The sequence below is a fragment of the Triturus cristatus genome, chromosome 3_1 (genome assembly GCF_964204655.1).
Source record: "Triturus cristatus chromosome 3_1, aTriCri1.1, whole genome shotgun sequence".
In the NCBI taxonomy this organism is placed as follows: Eukaryota; Metazoa; Chordata; class Amphibia; order Caudata; family Salamandridae; genus Triturus; species Triturus cristatus.
In genome coordinates, this window is record NC_140583.1 from 504,936,737 (window position 1) to 504,958,996 (window position 22,260).

Sequence of the window (22,260 nt, forward strand, 5' to 3'; positions counted from 1 at the left end):
TGCACTCTACCCAGGCATTCAGGCCAGACTGGTATAGATAAGTATGTAAAGGCTACCAAATGTCTCGAGGACGGGACGTTGGTGGCGGTATCTGCACGTACAGTCCACTAGTAGTGTCACAATAAATTAGGCTCTTGAGCCAGTGTGCTGTGGGTAGGGTGTCGCCCACTTCCCCAACATTTACACATAAACTTTATGTCAACTCTTTCAATGTGAATAGGTAGTCAAAATAAGAGGACATTGTGTGTAGAGATCAACAGAAGAAAAATATGAGTCAAGTCTGATTAAAGGGTGTTTTATTCACAGATCGTAATTTGTTCAACAATATTCTGTTATTGTACTTGTTCTGAAAAGACATCAACATAGCATGTAAGGAATAAATGCATGTATCTGAATATTGTAAAACGCAATACTGTGTTGCAATTGAAATTGAACACAAAATAATCTATTTTCCTACAACATAATTTTACACGTCATATCTAAAGGAGTTCGAAGTCATCTATCTAATGGTAAAAAAACGTCTCTTGATCCCATAACAATAATTAATGCTATAGCACACAAGGGGGAAGTGCATCTAAAATGTTTTAATCAGCTGGATTAATAATACGGTGCCACAAATTTGGATGTGCCATTAAAAAAATTGCTTTTGGAGAACTGCTACAACTTTAAGCATGTGGTTACAAGACTGCCATCGTGCCAACAAAGCAGTTTAGATCAGCGGCGTAGTGGGGGTCACTGTTTTAGGTGCGACAGAAGTGAGCAAGTGGTGTCGGTCGACTACCCCTACCCCCCCAGAACAAATCGGCCTTCGGCCACCAGACCCCTCTTATCCCCCCTGAACAAGTCTTCCGTCGGCCACCAAACACCTCTATGTGCACCGGGCAGCAAACTTAGGGTCCGCTTCAGGCGGCAATAGGTCTAGCTACTCCGCTGGTTTAGATTCATTCAAGACACAACGTGTGATAATAAAAAAAACATTACAGGAACAGTATAAAACAGAAAATATACGAGTCACTTCACAGTCCCCATGAGAGCAAGAGCAGGTAAGCATAGTTCATACTACACACAGAACGTGTCCTCCTTTGGCACACAATAATTTGAGGATGGTAAAGTAAAAATAAAGTGTGCAGGCGAGTGTAAATAGCAACAAGTGGCCCGGTATCACTTCGAAGTTTCCAGCCCCTCAGAATTTTTTTAAAAAGACTTAGTGGGACGGGGATCGGAATGGAGCATCCTCAGGAGCAATGGCCGAAAAGGGGAGGAGGGGGTTAAGCAAATAGAGTTTGGAGGAAAGAATTCTAGAGAATGTGGGGGGCAGAGGGTTAGTGTATGTGTGTTGAACTAACTTTTATGATGTTTGCTGCCATGAAATGCTGTGGGGTGATACCAACGCTGATGGACAACCCTGTTAGCCAATGCCTAAGCCAGCTGAACCACAGTAGTACATGGCTTAAAGGGCCGTCCAAATGCCTCTTTCTGTAGAGATATCTGTATGTACATGAACCCTGTATGATGACAACAGCTCCCACCAGACAGCTAAAGCTGGCTGTAGGTAAAATCTAGACAGAGCACAACTGTGCAAAGCAAAAAACACAAAAGAAACCTAAAAATATACCTTGTTTATCGTGCTTGTATTTCTCCATTACATACAGTAGTGTTTTTTTACAGCGTTCTGGTAAACGTAACATTTGTGGCTCAGTGAATGATCTATGCATGGCTGGAGTGCTATCAACCTGTACCTCAGACTGTGGCATGTGTACAGCCTGATAATTTACTACTTCAGATATGGCAGGAAACTGGCACGTAACAACGGCTCATGGTTAACAAGCTGTCCATGGTACAATCTTTCAAAAAATGTACGGAAGGCCAAAAAACATTGCAAACAAAATTGCTATTTGAAAATGAAACGTATTCCTGGTGGCTGAAGGATTTATGTCAAGTATTAGACTGAAATAAATAAATAGTAAGATCCGATGGCAACGTTAATATCAACAGCTCTACCAGTAAACATATACGCCATAAACAAAACATTTGGTCGCCGTTTTAAAAGTAGCTGCATTCCATTTGGTCTTGTTTTTTTAGCTAGCAGATATTCTTCTTACTTAGTAGAGTAGGCTACACTATAAGGAGTTGACAGAGGTTTCTGTTGCAAATACATGTGTAGTCCATATTCTCACACAGCAGGTCACTTCAATATGCATCTAGTTTTTAGTCTCAATCATCGCCTCCAGCAGCCTAGAACTGTTTGTGATTGCTGTAGTTAAAAAAATAAACTTGTAACCTAAAAAATAAAGAAAAGAGGTAAAAACAATTAATCTGCTCTACAATGTAAAAAGAATAGATAGATTTGTCAGACAGATAACTGATGTAGCTTCCTTAACATATACCACATATGACATTTGTTGCTATCTATTAAAACTAAGCTTATATATATATATATATATATATACATACATTCACTGAAAAAACAAATGTTACTGGGATGTTATAGTTAGGAAAAAGAATTAAAAAACTTCGAAATTCACTGAAAATACCAAAGGTTACAGGGATGTTATAGTTTAAAAAATATATATTATTTCATATATTAATAGTCACGGTGTCAGACATTTATATCCAGCCACAGTGTATTTATTATAAAACATATTTCCCAAGCACACATGTTGATCATCCAACTGATAGAACATCACATTTTCTTAAAATACAAAATAACCCAGTTGCACCCACTCGTGTGAGAGGTATTAGTCTGTGTTCACCTGGTTGAAAGTGCTAATTATGTGGGTACTGCATTGTTGCTGATAAATATGTCTCGTTGTTACTGGTCCCTGACATGAATTCTGCTCTTTGCGCTCTCTTAAGTAGTCTTGTAAAGGCTGCCATATATCCTTGGGTCTAGATGTGGGGGCTTGTAGTTCCGCATATAGCTCACTAGTAGTGTCACAGTATATCATACTGCTTACCCATGCGTCTACTGTGGACTCTCTCTTGCTGCCCCAAAGCAAGGCTATTTCTCTCTTTGCAAGAAGCAGCGCAATTGCTACAAACCTACACCTGGATTTGGGAACCAAGTGATGCCATTACTGGAGAATGCACCTGGGTTTGGGGACCAAGTAATGCCATTAATGGAGAAGGCACCTGGGTTTGGGGACCAAGTAATGCCATTAATGGAGAAGGCACCAATTGCAAAGTGGCCATCTGTCACACCTATGTGACTACTCCATTCCAATAATTAGCAATCTCCTCACATGTCCAGATCATATGTGCAAACTTTGCTGCAGGCATGAGACATTTAGGGCAGCGTAAGAACCGGTTGGCTCCCACACGAGACATTAGCTCCGGGATGGGATACGCCCTTCGTAGGAATTCAAACTGCAATAATTTATGCCTGTGGTTGCAGGATACCAATTTCGTTTGTATGCGACAGTCCGAGCAATCTTTATCTGTGAGTGGATAGCCTAGGTCCGTCTCCCACGCAGCCTGGCTAGCACAATATAGTTTGAATATTAGATGGTCTCCACTATTGTCAGTGATTAGCAATGTGAGTAGTAAAATCGGGGGGCTCCAGGAGGTATGTGGATATTTTATCCCTAAGAGCTGCTTAGACACGAGCCAGGTTAAAATGGTCCATATAAGTGGCATCATGTAAACAGGGGTCTTCTGTACGAGAAAAGAAGTGGCCACCAGGGAAAAGACCCCAAACATATTTACTTTGTATCATTGAATAGTGCGCCGTACTAGTGAGTGCAGCGTAGGGGGGAGCTATGGGTTAGCCGAAACAGGAAGGACTGAAGAATATGACGCTGTGCTTCCCATTTTATGGAGAAGTCTCATCCATACCCAATAAGTGGTGGACAATGTTTGAATATCTTTGGGGTCCCGAGGGATTCTCTTCTGTAGCAGCGACCCCATAGGAGTAGGTGCTACCAGGTCCCTCTATGGTTTGGCATAAGGGATACGGACATCTGGGGGATACCAATGCAATGAGTAGCTGTATTGTGCCACTAAATAGTAAAGATGTATGTCAGAAACTCCGAATCCCCTCATTCATAAGAAAGTACCAGAGTTTTCCAGCCGACTCAGGGCTGTTTACCCCCCCCACACGAGCTTTGTCAAAAGCGTACAGATTTGAACAAAGAAACCGTTTGTAAGAGGTATGGGATGTTGTGCAGGATAGAGCAGTTGGGGCAGGACTACCATTTCAATAATGGTTATGAGTCCTGCTACAGACAGCGGGAGTCAGATCCATTTAACTATTTTGGCTCCTAGATTGTCAACGATCGGGCCATAGTTCTGAGTATCTGGTCTTGTGTCGGTGCAAGTAAATACCTAAGTATTTCGCCTCTGCTGTATACTAGGACACGGGGAAGCCTTTGCATCACCGATCTATCACTTCTGTCAACAGGAAAAACTCCGACTTCTTCCAGTTGATATGTAACCCCGAAAGTGACCCACATTTTTCAATCTCTATCAACAGTGGGGAAAGATTTTCGGCTGGTTGTCTCACATATAACACTATATTTTCCGCATAGAGGGTTATCAACAAGGGGCTGGTGTTAAATTGCAAACCTCGCTGCAGGTGGTTCTTCTGGAGATACCGCGCCAAATGGTCCATTGGTATTATAAACAGCAACGGCGAGAGCGGGCATCCCTGTCTGATGCATTGAGAAATGGGAAAGAGCTCAGTCACTGTACTGTTAAAGCGAATTCGCGCTGTAGGTTGTGTTTACAGCAATCTCACCACTGCCAAGAATCCCATTGGAATCCCCAATTTCCGCAGCACAGCATGTAGGAACGGCCACTCCATGGAGTTGAATGCTTTTTCGGCATCCAACAGTGCCGCCAAAGCAGGAACTGTGGGAGCTATTCTATGGAGAGTGGCAAAAAAACGGTCCGTAGATTCAGTGTTGTGGATCGATGTGGTAGATCCCACCTGTGCAGGTGAAATTATCTGTTCCATCAGTAGCTCCAGTCGAGTGGCCAATAGTTTGGCCAATATTTTAGTGTTGAAATTCAATAATGATAAAGGTCTGTAGGAGCCCCATTGTGGTAGGTGTTTGCCTGACTTTAGCAATAGGGTTATGACTGCTTCCCTGAAAGTAGGGGGGAGTATGCCTATTGTCAGTGCCTCATCATACACCTCCAAAATGTATGGTGCTAGTAAGTGTTTGTATGCCTTATAAAATGCACCAGTAAGGCTATCCAAAGCAGACGCTTTAGATCCATCCATAGCATCAATGGCTTGTATTATTTCTTTAGTAGTAAAGGGTTGTTGTACATCTGAGAGCCATACCATTGCTATGTCTTCTAAATATGCAGTTATGGCATCCTGAGTCTGTGCCGATCTAGAGGTGTATACATCAGAGTAGTATGTCAATAGATCTCGTGATGCCAGGTGTGTCAGCTACTGACACGCCATCATGGTGTTGCAGCCCCGCAATGTAGGACAAGCATTGCATTGGTCTCAGTAATCGGTCTAGTGTGTGCCCCAGTCTCTCCCCCTTCCCATATCTATGAGATTTTGTATATTTCCCTAGAAAATGGGCCTCTCTCTGTGCCGCTTCTTGGTATTCTGCTAGCTGTGTCGCTCTTTTGGTCAGATATTCTGGGACAGAGTCTAAGGCCAAAAGATAAATTTCTAGTCAAGATATTGTGCGCCGCAGATCTTTCAGGATCCCTGTTTTTCTGGAGATGCACACCCCTCTGGTATATGCTTTATAGACTTCCTATAGAGTCTTTGCTTAGTTCAAAATGCTCAATAACTGCCGTTTGCAGTTCTGCCCGGAACCTGGCATCCTGCAGCACCAAGTCTGGAAAGTGCCACTGGCGCTTGAACCCACACTCCCCGGGTATGAGTAACACCATGAGTACTGGTAAATGGTCTGAAAGTGTACGGGGTAAATGATGTATGGCCTGAACCAATGGGATTAGGGAGCTGGACAGAAGACAATAATCCAGGTGTCATATTGCATTGAATGGTGTGTGTATGCAACCTCTTGGGGATTTTTTTATCTCTAAGTATCCAGCAGCACATATGTTTTGCAGAGCATCCGCAATTGTTTGCGTGATCTGGATTCATTAGATGGGTTTGGGCTGCGCTGTCCAGATTAGGATCCATTAAAAAATTAAATTGCCCCCTCTCAGGAATATATGGTCTGTGTCAATGAGATTCGCTTGTGACTGTAAGCGCTGATAAAAAGTGGGGTCATCTATGTTCAGGGAGTATACATTAACAATTACAATAGGAGATTGTGTCGCGCTAAGCATCCTGTGACTAGTAGAAATCTCCCTTCTGTGTCCGCGAGGGTGGATGTATGTTTAAATGGCAGATTTTCATGGATTAATATGGAGACTACACGAGCATACAGTTGGAGAAGAAGCGATGTGATTCCCAGGTAGAAGGAAATTTAGTATGACTTGTGAGCGCCAAGTGTGTTTCCTGTAAAAACACAATATCAACTTTGTGTCTCCAGATGTATTGTAAAACCTGTCTACAATTGCATGTGTTGTTCATAAATGTGATATCTAGATTTCAGTCTAGTGTGGCATAGTATAGGTTGTTGAACATAGTGGCGTGCATATTTGGTAACATGTATAGGTGACACAGATAATGCACAAACTAGAAACAATATCCTGAACATATTAACTCCTATCCTTCCCGTCCCCCTCCCCCACCCATACTTGATTGTTTTCTGGGGGTTGCACCTGGCAAAAAGCTATCTCCCAACAACAAAACAATTTTAAGCACTAGGGCTTATACCGAGGTTCAGTTGCGAATATCTCGGGGGTGGCAACACCACGTCGATCTCCCGCACCTTGTAAGTATTAACTCAAAACAGTTATCATATAGCTGCATTATATGTATATCTCCCTGCGCCTAGCCCTGGGGCAGTGTGGCCATGTTTCAGGAACCACCAGGGTGGCAGAGTGTGTTATGAGTAGAGTCTCAGGTTAGTTAGAAGGGAAAAGGTCAATGCTTGCACTGGAGGGGATGTCCGGCGGCGATCTTCCAAGAGAGTAGCTCCCAGACTTTTGTCGCTTCTCAGAGAACTGCCTGCAAAACTTTTGGACTTCTGTGGGATAGTCATATATGCATGTCTTGAGGTGTGCCAGGTACAACATTCCATGCCTGAGGCCCAGATTTCAAAGTGTCGCTTTTACTCCAGTAAAGATCCACTGGCTTCTTGCACCAATTGTGTGAAATCGGGACATATGGATATCGAGGATCCCGGCTAAGAAAGTGGGCTTTTTTTTGGTGCCTGTCTCAGGATAGTGTCATGGTCTCTAAAGTTCAAAAGTCTACAAAGGATAGAACTGGGTGGGCATCCAGGATCTGTGCGCGGACCAAGTGTCCTGTGGGCTCATTCAACAATGAACGTGTAGGTGAAGTGCTCACCCGCGAACAATGCCGTCAGTAGCTGTTCGACAAATTGATCCATTCACCCAGTATTTGTAAATTCAGGCACCCCCTCTATGTGCACATTGTTTCACCTATTTCTTGCCTCCAAATCTTCGTTTTTCATAGCCATTATTTTCATGACCTTCTCCATTCGCTCCAGTTTCCTAGCTGTTTGCGGTGCACCATCTTCAAGGTCTGATATTCTGCCTTCCACCGTGTCCAGTCTGGTGTTGTGCCAGTATATTCTCTCCCCCCAGTGTGTCCAAACTTTTATCCAATGCATCAAACCAGATTTCTAGTGCTTTAAAATCCGATTGTAGTTCTGTCATCAGCGCTTCTGTGTCTGAGGGGTTCCTTCCTCCCACATAACCCGCTGTTGCCTTATCAGCCATGTCTCAGGATTGCACCGGCATTCGATCCTTAACCGCATCAAATGGCAATTTGCACTGCTTTGGATCTTTGCGGGCCATTCCAGCCCGGTATTTGCCTAACTCCACCCCATAGCAGCTTCGGCGGCTAGGCCCTAATATGGTGGAGGCACTGCATGAGAAATCCTAGTGGGGAGAGGCCTACATCTATCAGTGCTGCAGTTGTTCACTAAACATGACAGTTTTCCCCTGTTCAATGCCGTTACTCGCCCAGTGCCTTCTCTTAGTCTTTCAGTAGAGGGGAGAAAGGGTTCGCAACACCCGTTGGTTTCGGCGCACTCCCAAGATGGCATGTGATATGCGGCTGGGTCTCTCATTGCCCATGGATATCGCCCATTTTTTGTCCGCCTCTACTTCCAGCATGGGTCATCAGCCTCAATTACATGTGTGGAAGGGGGGGAGAATGTATAACTCTGCTAGCAGTCGCTGCTGCTATGTCTAGAGGTGGGACATATCTCATTGTGGAGCAGGTGGCGGGAACAGTCCAGCATGGCCCGCTGCAGAGTCCCCGGGCTCACCCACAGCCCCTGTCACCGCATGGCCTCCGGGGATTTCACCTAGGTGTCCTTACCTTCCCGCGTAGCCTAAGTTTCAATCGCCGCATCCTTGGATGTCACCTCCAATACTGTAGTGTTTCTGCAGTCGTGTCCTTCTGCAGTCCACCGCGATTGGCACTTTGAATAGCCTCACGTATCCGTTTGACATCGGGCGCGTATGGAGGTTCGGTTCGGCAGGACCGATAGAAGGGGGAGGAGAGGTGAGACGTGCATCAGATCTCTGTGCCGCTGACATGAAGCACATTGTTTCCGATGTTGCAGATCTGGAACAGTCTCCCATCACCATGTTGGCGCCGATAGTTCCTGCCACACCCTACGTGCGCGCCCAGGCCACTACCAGTACAGAACCAAGCTATGCAACCGCTCCTCCACCTTTGGAGGATGTGACGGGGGGGGGGGGGGAAAGTTTGGAAACACAATGAACTGACTCAAATGAAAGGGAGTCACCACCTTCTGTAGGAAAGCTGTCCTGGTTTCAGGGAAAAAATATGAATGGCGGACGGGAACTCAAGGCCTGCAACTCACTGACCCCTCTGGCCGAAGTGATTGCTACTAAAAATAAACAAATGTGCATTAACATTTGTAAATGACAACAGTGAATTGGCTTGAACAGAGTCCTCATTAAGAAAGTTAGAACAATGTTAAGGTACCACTGTGCTAAAACGAAAGGAGCTGGCTGACACAGATTGGTCAAAGCTGTCAAAAGGTGCATCACAATAGGAGGTTTGACCCGGGATGGCTGGTCTGAAAGACATAGGAATGCTCACAATGCAGCCAAATTCCTATTTACAGTGCCAATAGCACACCCCTCCGTGCCTTGGAAAGTGCAAACTGTTGGAACTGAGCCTGCAAGGGATCTACTTTGTTGTCTGAACACCATGAACCAAGTCCCAGAGTAAGCCGATTTAGTGGGAGGGTGACTTACTTACAAGATAAGGTAGCAGGTGAAAGGAGGATAAATGTCACAGTTCACTATCCAGGCATGAAGGTGGAGGCATCGGAGATGGGGATGCAGTAACGTTCTCTCCGTCAGCAAGAGGTCTGGTCAGAATGACAGCTTAAGTGGAAGACATAGGGAGAAGCACAGAAGGTCTGCATATTACACCCTTCTTGGGCAATCTGGTGTGATGAGAAGTGTTTGGCCTTGTCTTGCTTAATCTTCTTCAGAACCTGAGGAATCAAGAGTATGGGGGAACTCGCAGTGCAGCTGAAAGTTATATCTCAACTAAAATACATCCACAGAACTGCTGGCATTGAGCATTTTCCGAGAATGTGAACAAGACCACCTGAGGAGTGCTCCAACGGGCAAAGATATCCTGGACTACCTCCGGTAAAATTTACCACTTGTCATCGGCACCATAACACCAGTTCAGGCAATTGACTCGAACATTTACAAACCACAATGCTTCAAGGCAAAGGAGTTGAGACACTACTCTCCATTGCTTGTTGACGTGCCGCGTCGCTGTCGTGTATCCATCAAGAGCTGGACAAAACGACTTTGGGTGGAAGGCTTTGAGCACCAGTCAAATTACCTGAAGTTCCAGCAGGTTGATGTGAAGAACCTACTCTTCTGGAGACCAGAGGCCTCTGACCCTAAGATCCTCCAGATTAGGTCCTCACCCCAAGGTAAAAGCATCCGTCACAGCCGTAGTCATGGTTGGAAGTGGAGTGAAGACCACCCAGCAATGTAGTTTTACCTGGTTCCCCCACCAAACCACTTATGCTGCAGAGCTGGGGGAGATTATGATGGAGTCTGACAGATCCTACCCACATTGGAGCCACTGCTTGCAAACGTACCAGTGCAGGGCTCTCATGTTCCATCCGGCATGTGAGACTAGGAGAATGCAGAAAGCCAGCAGACCTAGTAGTCGGAGGACCTTCAGAACTAGAACTCTTGTGCCCTGCCAGAAGAAAGTGACAGGTTCCTGATGTCTGCAATCTTCTGAAGTGGAGGAAAAGTGCAGACAACGGTGGCATCCAGAACTGACCGTGTGAACTGGTTTGTTGACTGAAAAGCCCAGGTTGAACAGTTGAAAAACAGTCAACTTTATATGGTGCAATACCATTTCCGGCAAGCTGGCTTTTTTTTCTTTCTTTTTTTAAAATTAATCTTTTAATTGTTATAAACATGCTCATCATACATTGTGCATATTGGTCGTATAGTACAAACATCTTCATACTTTTGTACATTAACCGTCCCCGGGAGTGACCTAGCATAACATAAATTACATCTGAAACCTCCTCTGCCCTCTGTCACCAGGCCAATATCTGCCTCCCACTCCGCCACTGTTGTGGGGTGAGGAGCACCCCATTTCCTTGCAATAAACTTTTTGCCACCACTGAAGCCAGTGCCAGCCATATGCTAGTATGGTGTGGCTATTCTTCCTCACCTGCAATAATCAGTAATAGCCATTTTGCGCTCATTGGAACCCTTGTCTCCAGGGCCCCAGCCATTCTCTCAGTCACTCCCTTCCAGTAGCTTTGCGTCACCTGGCAGTCCCAGAGAATATGATAGAAGGATCCTTCCTGTGCAGAGCCTCTTAGACACAGGGTGTGTGCGTAATACGAGCGGTGAAGGACTTTTAATTAAATTAACCTGAATCTGGCCCAAATGGCTATATCTCAGGGGCTTGGCAGGGCGTCTGCCCACTCCTCATCATCCATGTCCCCCACGTTCTCCACCCAAGTCTGTTGAAGCCGTCCCATCGGGTCTGGTGCGTTATTCATTAATTTCCGGTAAATCACCGATATTCCCTTTTCCGGGATGGGGATCTGCTAACAGTCTATCCTCTAGGGGGGAAAAATCAGGGAGGTGAGTGCCTTCCTGGATATGCCTTCTAAGTGCGTGACTTAGCTGGAGATAACCAAATCTCTGTTTGGGAGAGAGGTCAAACTCCTGGCTAAGAGTCTCGAATGAGAGCAGGGAACCATTTCTCCATACATCACCCAGGTGTTCAATCCCTATAATTTCCCACCGAGAAAACCCCTGCAGTCTTGACACCGTCTTCAACTGTTCACAGTACCATAGTGGGGTAATAGCTGTCAATTTGAAGTGCCAACCCAGGTATCAATTGGCCTCTGTTCAGCTCCACACCATTGTCACGGTATGAATCGGCAATCCCAATTTCTTTTTACCCGCGTAAATGATAATTTTGTGGTTGCCAGCTGGCATTGCAGCTCGATCCACCCTGTTAGCCAGCTCGCTCCGTCGGCATATGCCCAATCATGAATTATTAGGAGTTGTGAGGCCCAGTAGTAATTTCTAATATTTGGTATCACCAGCCCTCCATCATATACATCTCTTTGTAGCTTGTTCAGGGCTAAGTGCGACGCTCCCCCCTGCCACAGCAGTGATCTGAGTTTGTGGGCAATTTGTTTAAAAAAGGTTGGTAGGAGTTGAACCGGTGTTTTTTGTAAGGCATATAGCAATCTGGGAAGGGACATCATCTTGTATAGTGCCCCCCTACCGATGAGCGACAGGGGAAGGGCGCACCAGTGCGTTACGTCAGCCCTAAAACGGAGTAATTGGGGGGTGAGGTTTTGTTTTAAGAATAGTTGCTTGTCTCACGTAAGGAAAATCCCTAGGTACTTACACCTCTCCGGCTTTATCGGTGACACGCAGCTTAAAGGCAGCCTCCATGGGGGTTCCGACAGGGGGAATATTAACGACTTATCCCAATTTATTCTGTATCCCACATAGCTTCTAAACAGGTCAAAAATATGCAGGATATGCGCAATTGAGGCATAAGGTCTGGAAAAATAGAGGACTATATTGTCTGCTTAGAGGGAGATCCTTTCCTCCCAGCAGTCAGATGCCCCATATCAGCAGGTCTTCATTTATCCACACTGCAAATGGCTCGAGAACCAAAGCAAAGAGAAGGGGTGACAGTGGGCAACTCTGCCTAGTGCCTCTGCCCAAAGATATGACCCCAGAGATCACACTATTGACCCGCACCCTGGCCAAAATGTCTGGCCAAAACCCCATCTGGTTAAGACGGCGAATATCTATGGCCATTCTATGCTATCGAACACCATGGATGCATCCAAAGTCATCAATGCAGTCTGCTGAGTTGAGAGTTCTCTAGTCATGTGCAGGACTCTGTACGTCCTGCGCAGGTTAAGTCGGGTGCTCCTACGGGGCTTAAAGCCCGACTGGTCTGCATGTATAATGCCTGGAAGGACCAATGTGAGTTTCACTGCTTGGGCTTTTGCCAGGACCTTCGCTTCAACGTTTAGGAGGGAGATTGGTCTATATCAGCCGCACTCCGCTGGAGGCTTACCCATTTTGTGAATAACCACAATCGTAGCCATTCTTTGGTCTTCAGGGAGGCATCCCTCTTCCACCACCTCCCTTGTATAACTCTATCGACAGCGAGTTGGGTCCTGAGGCCTTCCCGGACTGCAGTGAACCCAGAGCCGCTTCTATCTCTTCCTCTGTCAGCTCCGCTTCCAGGTTGTCTTTGGCCGCTCCCATAAGTCCGGGGATTGTGAATTCACTCAAAAGCTCCTCACAGTCCGCGTACGACCTATTACTCCGAGGCTTTTATAGGTCTTCATAATAAGCGGCGAAGGTATTCGCTATTGCTGTACTCGTTGTCTGTAGGACTCCTTCCCGGTCCCTATCCCTCTTGTCCAGCCAGGCCAGCAGCTTGGATGCCTTGTCCCCGACCTCGTACAGTCGGCGTTGCATGGCCAAAGCCTGTAGACGAGCTGTTTTGTCCGCCCCGTTTTTCAGGTCTTGTTGCCCCAATGCTAATCTGTGCGAGGCACCCACGTTTCTGTCCCTTGCCACCTTTCTCTACAATTTCAGCATGTCCTGTTCTATCGTCTTCCATGCCAAAATGAGTCTCCTTGTTCTTCCCCCCATCAAGGCCTGGGCTTGTCTCCGAATTATTGTTTTAAATGCCTCCCAGAGAGTACACAGGGATCGGACAGTGCCCGTATTTTCTTTAAAGTATAGCGCTGTTCCCGCATTCAATTTGTCTTTGATGTCCTTGTCTTTCAGGAACCAGGGATCTAGTCTAGGGAACCTATTGGTTTGGACTGTAGGTCCCTCCAATGCCACCCCCACTGGGGAATGGTTCGATATGCAGTGATCGTGCTGTGTTAGAAGATATTCAATGCGGGATAGGGACACAGGCGCTGCTGAATAATATGTATATTGTTTTAAGTGTGGGTTCTGAGTCCGCCACATGTCCATCAATCCTAGCGCAGGGGGCAAAGTTAGGGAGGACCCCCCCTCACGCCTGGTGACCAGCCAAACTCAAACAGTCCAATTCAGGGTTCATCACATCATTCATGTCCCCTCCCACCAGGAGAATACCAGGGGTCAATTTTAGAAGTTGAACGCTGAACTGTGGCAAGACCGTGGTGTGCAATCTGGGTGGAACGTATAGAGAGCAAAGGTTTAGGGATCGACCCTCCCAGCTGCCGGTCAGGGCCACGTGGCACCCCAATGTGTCAGACCATATTTTCTTTATCGTTAGTGGCACTAGTTTCCTCACCAGGATGTAGCTCCCTCCCCCCCCCCGGGCGCTGGAAGTGAAACCTGAGTGGGCTATTACCTTCTATATAAAACTGTCTAAGGCCTTGTACTGGTTCCCCTTCAGATGTGTTTCTTGCATCAGTATAATATCCGGGAGGTGGCGTTTAATGTACTGTAGAACCAGGATGCGTTTAATCTTGTTTCCCAGTCCATTCACATTCCATGGCCATATGCGCAGAGTTGCTTGTTTAGAGGCTTCCATGAGTAGTCGCCAATTCCCTCCCAGTCTCCCTACCCACCGGGAATAAGGCAGTTAGTGTTCTCACCGTACTTTTGCTGATCGATTCATGAGCATAACTATTCAACCAAACAACACAAACAATGAAAAACCCAACTGCCCCCGCCCTGCATCTCTGCTTAGTCAAAGAAACCCCCCCACCACCCCAACCTACAGAGTGCCTGTCGCCCAGAACTGTGCATTAAGCAATTCGAGGGCGGTACGCCACCGACCTGCATTACTAGATTTTTGAAAAGATCATCTCAATCTTAGGACCCCGGCCATTGTAAAACGAGGCCAACTTTACTCTTATTGTGTCGCTAGAACCTCTCAAACCCACCGCTCTTTGGGCCCTGCCTCTCATGATGACCCCCACTAAGCCCAATCGTGATAACCCATGTGCAATGTGACAGTTGGTTGCTGTAAGTTACTTATCGTCTTTCATCTTTGTCCATATTTGGTTCCGACTGGCAGACAGGAGATCCCCGGTCACTTCCTTTCTGTGGGCTGATCCTTAAGTCAGTTGGTTTCTTCTGGTTTTTCCCCCTACTGGCTACCCTCCAGCCAGTCCACGCTTCCTCTGGCAATGCAAAAAAGAGCTGCCTCCCCTCCGTCAGAACCTTGATCTTTGCCGGAAACAACGTCATGTACTTTATATTTGTATCTCTCAAGGCTTTCTTGACCGCGTCAAACTATCTTTGCTGGCGCTGCACCTGCAGGGTACAGTCCTGGAAGAATCGGATAGTTGTATTCTCATATTTTAGATAGCCGTGTGAACGTGCTGCTTGCAAAATCGCATAGCGGTCACGGAAGTTCAGTATTCTCGCAATAATAGAGCGTGGGGTCCCCCGGGTGCAGCGGCGGCCCCTGAGTTCTATGCGCCCACTGGATCGAGAAGTAGCTAGACAGTCGCTTAGGATGGAAGGTATGGAGGATCAAGTCCTACAGGAATAGATCTGTTGACTGGCCCTCCGCCCCCTCCGGGACCACCACCACGCGGATGTTGTTGTGTCTGGCCCACCCCTCCTGGTCCTCAATCCTGGTCATCATGCCTTTTTGCTGTTTTGTGAGTAAAGCCATCTGTTCTTCCAGCCTCTTGGTTTTGCTTTGGACGCCTCCTATATTCGTTTCTTCCTCTGAGACTTTGTTCGCCATTTTGAGTAGGTCAGCCCGTAATAGGGTTCACCTCCTCCGTGACCATATCTATCTTTGGTTCAAGGGTGCCCCACAACTCTCTTATCGCCTTCATTATGTCTTTCAGTTTCAGGGGAGCTCTCTGACTAAGTTCTGGCCCCCATGTGTGTCCCATCGCTACTGTGTATTTTTCTGTTTGATGCGATTGGCCCAGGTGGGCACCTTCAGTACTGACCATTATTGGCCCTCACCTCCAGCTGGTCTCAGACCTGGGCACGTCAGTCTACTTCGGGGGGAACCCACTTATTCAGAATTGGCGCACTGATTCATAACCCGTCTCCCAGGCGACCCTCAAGGCCCCGGCGCATTGAATCTTTGAGGTTATGGCCCGTAGAGCCTGTCAGACTACCGCGGCCTTCTGGATTGAGGTCCCAGATGACTCCGATCTTTCCCCTGCTGGCCTGCCACTGCCCTTCACCACTGGGATTCAGCACCATTTTCCGATGTCCTTATATATTATATTAATATTTATGTTCCAATTTTGTTCACTCAGATTACTGTTGAGCAACAGGAAGTCCCTCTTCCCCTCTTGATGCTTCCTACCAGTCGGGCCGCCAGGCCGCCACTCTGACCCCGCTCTCAGAGATCCCAGATGGGGGAGAACCTCAGCCACTGTGCTCCGTAGGCTCCTCCAGGGACTTTGGCACTCCCAGACTTCACACTAGGGCAGGGGTGGCAAGCCACCCACCCTCCTCCTGGCGACACTTCCCTGTTGCCGCTTGGGGTCTCGGACCTCGCCCAGCCCCCACGGAGATCCCTTGATGGCAGGACGCGTCCTGGGCGCCGCACAGCCACCGGCCCGACTGCCAATCCGTGGTCCGATGTCCTCTCACTTGGGCTGCGCCCTGTACAGGGCTGTTAGGATCGACGCCTCCCCCAGCTGTTTACGGGTCAGATGCACCGGAATTGCGCAGCGACCTCACCAGCTATCTCTTCCGGGGGAATCTTTTCGACCTCTACCCTCCTAAGTCACCTGCGTTATGGGCCCTCTGGCTCGGTGTCCCACTCAGATGCTTCTGAGCACCAGAGGAAACTTCCCCTGTTCCTTGAAGCCTCTATAGAGGTAGCATCAACAACTGCACGTTGGCCTGTGGATTATTGCGGATGTTTGCCGGGGGTACGCAGAGCTCGTTCAGTGTGCGGCCATCAAGGGCGGCTGCAAGCCACGACCCTCTGGCACGCTGGCTTTAATCTGCCAGTCGTCCAAATACAAGATTGGTATGTCTGACTTTTTGAGATGGGCTGGAACCACTGTCATCACCTTCTTGAAGACTCGAGGTGCCGGTGCCAAGCAAAATGTGAGAGAATTGGTAGTGCATAGAACCCAACACAAAGTACAAATACGTCCGATGAGATCTCAGCACTGGGAAGTTGAATTACTCACCCCGCAGTCTCCAACTTCCTATGCCAGTAACACCTGAGCTACGGCCAGTATTTTAAACTTATTTTTTCTGACAAAGATACTCAATTCCCTTAGATCCAGGATGGAGCTCAGACTGTCATTGTTCTTGGGATCAAAAATACATCTGAAGTAGGATCACTGTCCTATTTCCTGCTCTGTTACTAGCTCCTTTCTGTAGGAGTGCTTCCACTTCTTGTTGCAGGATAGAAAGGAAGTCCAGAGATAGAGAGGAACATCAGGGCGGGTGGGTGGAGCTTGAATAAAGGAAAGGATGTAACCGCTATACATAATTAGAAGGACCCACTCACCTGAAATAATGACCTTCTAGGCTCGTAGAAAGGAGGACACCTGCCCTCCAACAGGCTCCTCAAGGGTTTGAGGGCGCAAACTAGACCTGCTTGCCTGGTGGTGCAGGGGAGGAGCAGGAAGAAGAACAGGCTTGCTGGGCAGATTGGCTGCACTTACTTCTAGCCCTGCCTCTGTAGTGTCTGTCCAGTGCACTTTGCTAATGCAGTATTTAGGCCTGGAAGGGCTAGCGTTGACAAAAGGAAAAATCCCTTGTGAAGCTTCAAAAATGCCAAAATGAATAATAATCCTTGGTTGGGGCGAAAACTGTAATCCCAAGAAGTGGCAGGTGTTTTACTGCCCGTGAACCTCTCCAGTGACTAATCCACTTTGTCCCCAAAAAGACTTGCTCGGTCAAACAGAATGTCCATGAGATTGGCTCAGATATCTGAGGAAAAATAGTATGTGGGGAGCCATGCGTTTTCTTCAAATGGAGACTGAGGTACCCAACGCCTGTGCTACAGAGTCAGCAGTGTTCAGTGCCGACTTTATCATATGCTGCAATTTACCCTGGCCATGTTGGACAACTTCTTGGTAGTGCGCACACATATCACCCTGGAACTTGCTGCACAACCATCTGGGTCACATCCCACAAAGCATGAGTGAGCTAGGAGGCAGGTAGCATTAAGTAGCTTCAGGGCCGTGGTACCTGCTGAAAGGGTCATTATACCCCAGGCCTCCAGGCACTTAAGATTCTCTGTCCGAGGAGACTATAGAGAAGGTCCCAGCCAACTGACCAGAGGAGCATGAGGCTTGGATAACCAGGCCCTCAGATAAAGGATGGGTAGAAAGGAAGGGAGGATCACCTAGGGCAGGACAGCAATGTCTTGCTACCAATCTATTGACAGCCGGAGTGGAAGTGGTTTTCTCCCAAGTACACCAGGGCATGTAATGACTCATTGAAGGGTAAGAGGAGCTCCACAATTAGTCCTGTAGGGAAGAGAACTTTAGTGAGGATGTTTGCCTTTGCTTCCACCTCTGGAAGCTCCAGTTCTAGGAATTCAGCAGCGTTCTTTACGACACCATGGAATGGGATCACTTCTGGCGCTGGAGGCCCAGTTGAAATATCCATATCCATTTCTGGAGAAGTGTTTAGCCAACTGATTGGGCACAGAGTATCAAATTTCAAAGACTGACTGCTTCGGTCATCATCATCCTCAAGGGGTCAGAGTCAGACCCAAAAATGTCACAAAGCCTCTGTCTGTATTCCTCCTCCTCTGTGAGCCTTTATGCCTCCCTTTGTATTCTGTTCTGACGTGCAACTTCAGGGATTGGCGCAGATGGCACAGAATCTGGTGCTGGAGGAGAAGGAGCTGGCAGACATGGTGGCAAATGCCATGATGCAGTAAGATTCAGTGTTGTGTATCGATTAGCTGGCGAAAATGAAGGGGGTACCAGCATCAGTCCTGAAGGAGCGGAGCCGAACAGTGTCAGGGCCAATGGCATAAATATTGGTACACCCGGAGTCACGGCCCCTGAGGGCACGCCTAGTGGTGTCATGTCCTTGACGAATATGGAGTACATAGCATTGAGGAATGCAGCCGGATCCATTCCTGTGGTCAGGAACTCTGGATAGGATGGTGACTGCAGCTCTGGACATGAATGGCCTGTCACTGAAGAATCCGGAAAAGCCAATAATGTAGCTTATGGAGATCAAGGCGGCTTAGGGGTCGGATTCAGTGGACCGCTGGAGTGGGACTGCTCGAGAGAGATTGCTGAACTAGGTCTACAAAGACCAACAACTGCTCCAAGGATGAGGATCCTGTCGGAGCTAAAGACATCTAGGCGACTTACCTTTATGTTTTGTCTGTTTCTTGTTCTTCCTGTGCTTAATACCTAACGAATGGGGGGATGGTTATCTAGAAAATGGCCTCAAACAGAGACAACTGTGCTTTTCCTCCCAGACCTGGGCCATGAAGAGTTTTACCTCATGTTCCTTAATGGCCTCTGGTAAAATGTTTTAACAGGAAATGCAGGTGCACAAGTCATACTTTGACCCAAGACACCAGAGACAACTATAGTGGGGGTGGGTGATTGACATATGTCCCTCACAGTCCCTGCAGGGCTTAACCCCCAATGGGAATGTTGTACTGCACCTTTTAGAAATTTTTGCCAGCAAAGAAAACTCACAACCCGAAAGTGATCGAGTTCCGATCCACGTCAAAGGCGCAGAATAAAGGGCACTGACCTTGTTGCTCTGGGGTTAGCGCTATAGGGCTTTGGTAATGTAAATGGCGCCATTTCTGACATTGCTACAAAGCCAGCACCCGCTGCTGGCAACATGTTAGCTTTGAATTTTACAGATACCATTGGGTGCCTTGCTTATTCTACAGGTGAGGAATACGCAGAAACTTGTTGAGAAATTGGAGATCTAATATCGGTCAGTCCTGCCTTTTCTTTAGGATCAGAAATTATTTGGAGTAATTCCCTTGTTTTGCTGGTCTTTCCATAGGCCACTTTCATAAAAGAAGATGAGCGTCATCTATTACCAGACAGCTGATGTTTTGATATTCGCTTCGGTGGAAAGGCCAGTGGAAATGCCCTGAAACATCATTGCACGATGTTCAAAATCCATCTGTCTGTTGTTATTCATTTATACTCTGTAGGTAAGATATCACCACCTCTATAAACAGGAGTGAGTATGTGTAGGAGGGTTGTTGGTGGTTTCCAGAGAAGGTTCTCTCTCTGGAATATATGGTCATTGATTTCTGATACTGTTTATGATATTGCTGCTTTTGTGATTGCCTCTTGAGTTGTTGAGACTGATACAATCATCTGTGGGACGGAACTCTTTAGTTAAAGTATAGCTTCTTTTTGGGCCTTAACTGTGGCAAAACAAGTTTGTTCTTCCAGCCCTGAATTTCTGATTCATTTTTATGTAAAGCACCTCTTCCTCTTAGTTGTCGTAAGAGTGCTGACCCAAAAAAAGGCCATGCATCAGTCTTTAAGGATGATAGGTGTAGCCAGGATGATCACCAGAAGGAAATTCCATAGCAGTAGCCAGTTGCAGCAAGCTCAGCGGAGTCTACTGCTGTCACCTGTTTTTGACACTAGGGATCCCTCCTTTAACATCCTATAAAATCTTGTTGCCAATGGTTTGGTAAGTCTGAGAGAAAGACTTCATGTCATCATGTATCTCTCTATGATAAGTTCCCAGGAGGGTTGTAGCGCTGGCAATCTTTAGGTGTGTGTACGCTGTGCAGCACATTTTCCACCCTGTCTCATCCAACTTCTTCTCTCTCTTTCTCTGAGGTGGAGCAGATGACTTTGGCACAGATGCATGCTTTCTCCTGACTGCTGTAATTATGGCTTAATCTGACATAGAATAAGCCCTAAATAATTCTGTATCTTGCTGGGGTGCTTTGCATTTCTTTAAAAAGGGAAGTGTTGCTGCCAATTCCATCTATACAATATCCAGTTGGGAAGAGATGCAAAAGAGGTTTGGGCGTTGCCCTTGGCTGGAGGGTCTCCACTATGACTGACAACGCAGGTTCACCACTCCTCAGGCGAGGACCTTATGGAATGTTAATATATCGTCCACAGAAAAGATTGGATGGGGAATGAGCAAGTAATTTTGGAGTATATGAGGAATGTGAGGTATCTGGGTACGAAGATCATGATTGGGAATGTGATTTATTTATTTATAAAGTTTTCTATAGTGCAAACAAGGTTATCAGAGCGCTTTACAATAGGATGGAAGGAGGGACATAAATGCTAAATTGTCATCAAGTAGGAGTAAAAAAAAAAAACTGGATTAATCGCAGAATCCAGGACAATTGCACCATGGAGGGTAATACAATAAAACAGGTATAAGCGGGCAATGAAGGGGGTCACGGTATGCGGTAAAGAGGAGCAGTAACAAATGATGGTACAATGGACGAAGGAAACAGTGTCTTCGATCAGATGAGCCTAGCCCAATTAGGGTAAGAATTTATTCATAAGGAATCTTTTGGCTTCCAATTTGAACGCCGTCGTTGAGGAGATTCTGCGTACTTCCGGTGGAAGACAGTTCCATATCTTTTGGGCAGCGCCGGAGAAGGCTCTGTGACAAGTTCTCTTTTTGATAAGGATGAGTGGTTTCAAGAGGAAAGTATTGGCGCTTCTTGAGGCTCTTGCACCACGAGATAGCTCAAGTTTTTGTGCAAGGTACCTGGGAGTATTGAAGTGAAGGGCTTTATGCGCCAGAATGGCAATCTTTAACTGAATTCGTGCTTCGTAGGGCAACCATTTAAGAGATTTTAGGACTGGGGATATGTGCTCATTTTGTTTGGTGCCTGTAACCAGTCTAGCCGCTGTGTTCAGTGATGCTCTTAGTGGAGCCAGGGTGTATTTGGGAAGGCCACAGAGGGTAGCGCTGCCGTAGTCAAGCCTCGGCAAGACAAACGCTTTGACCACCTGCTTGAAATCATTTTGTGGAAGGAAAGGTTTGATATTTCTGAGTGTCCTCATCAAGGGGTTTGCTCCCTTACACAACTTACTGATATGATTTTTCATATTTAGGTGATTGTCCGTGGTGACTCTGAGCGATTTGGCTGAGTCATGATGAGAGGAGTGCAGTTGAAGGCAGTGAGGTGACTCAGCCACAGGTCTAGCTGAGGGATGTGGTTGGGAGGGGAGATGAGCAGGAATTCCGTTTAGGAGGTGTTGAGCAGGAGATGGTTCTCAGTTAACCAGTTTTGAGTAGACGTTAGGGTAGTGTTGAGTGAGATGATGTTTTGCGGGGAAGAGATTTTCAAATAGAGTTGCGTTTCGTCCGCGTACATATGGAAGAGAATGTTAGTGGAGTTTAATGAGTTAGCTAAAGGTTCTAAGAAGAGATTGAAGAGGATAGGAGATAGGGCGGACCCTGGGGGAACCCCATGAGAATTGGAGAAGGCTGGAAGAGAGAGTGATTTACCTGACTCTTTGAGATCTGTGGTGAAGGAAGGACGAGAACCATTGAAGCACCTGACCAGAAAAGCCCATCCTGTTTTTCAAAATGGCAAGGAGGTTGTCATGATTAACCGTGTCGAAAGCGGAGGAAAGGTCAAGGAGGATCAGGAGGCAGGATTCGTTTTGGTCAAGCATTTTCAATAATGTCATCCATAACATGAGTGAGTGTCTGTGCCCCTTCCGAAAGCCGGATTGATGCTGGTCAAGATGTTGGTAATTCTCTATGTGAGCACAAAGTTGAGATTGT

At 46.8% G+C, this 22,260-nt stretch overlaps 1 protein-coding gene across 2 annotated transcripts in view; it reads right to left on the reverse strand.

Annotated features, from left to right (window-relative positions):
- Nucleotides 1-279: 279 nt before the first annotated feature.
- The window catches only part of VPS33B (VPS33B late endosome and lysosome associated), a 613,489-nt gene continuing 591,508 nt past the window's right edge, over nucleotides 280-22,260 (reverse strand). For both annotated transcript variants that reach the window (XR_014978823.1, XM_085644389.1), the window contains one exon: nucleotides 280-2,281. Coding sequence is in view for 1 of the 2 variants with exons in the window: in XM_085644389.1 (XP_085500515.1) it covers nucleotides 2,202-2,281 (80 nt within the window). In the remaining variant the exon portion in view is untranslated. The remainder of the gene's footprint in view (nucleotides 2,282-22,260) is intronic.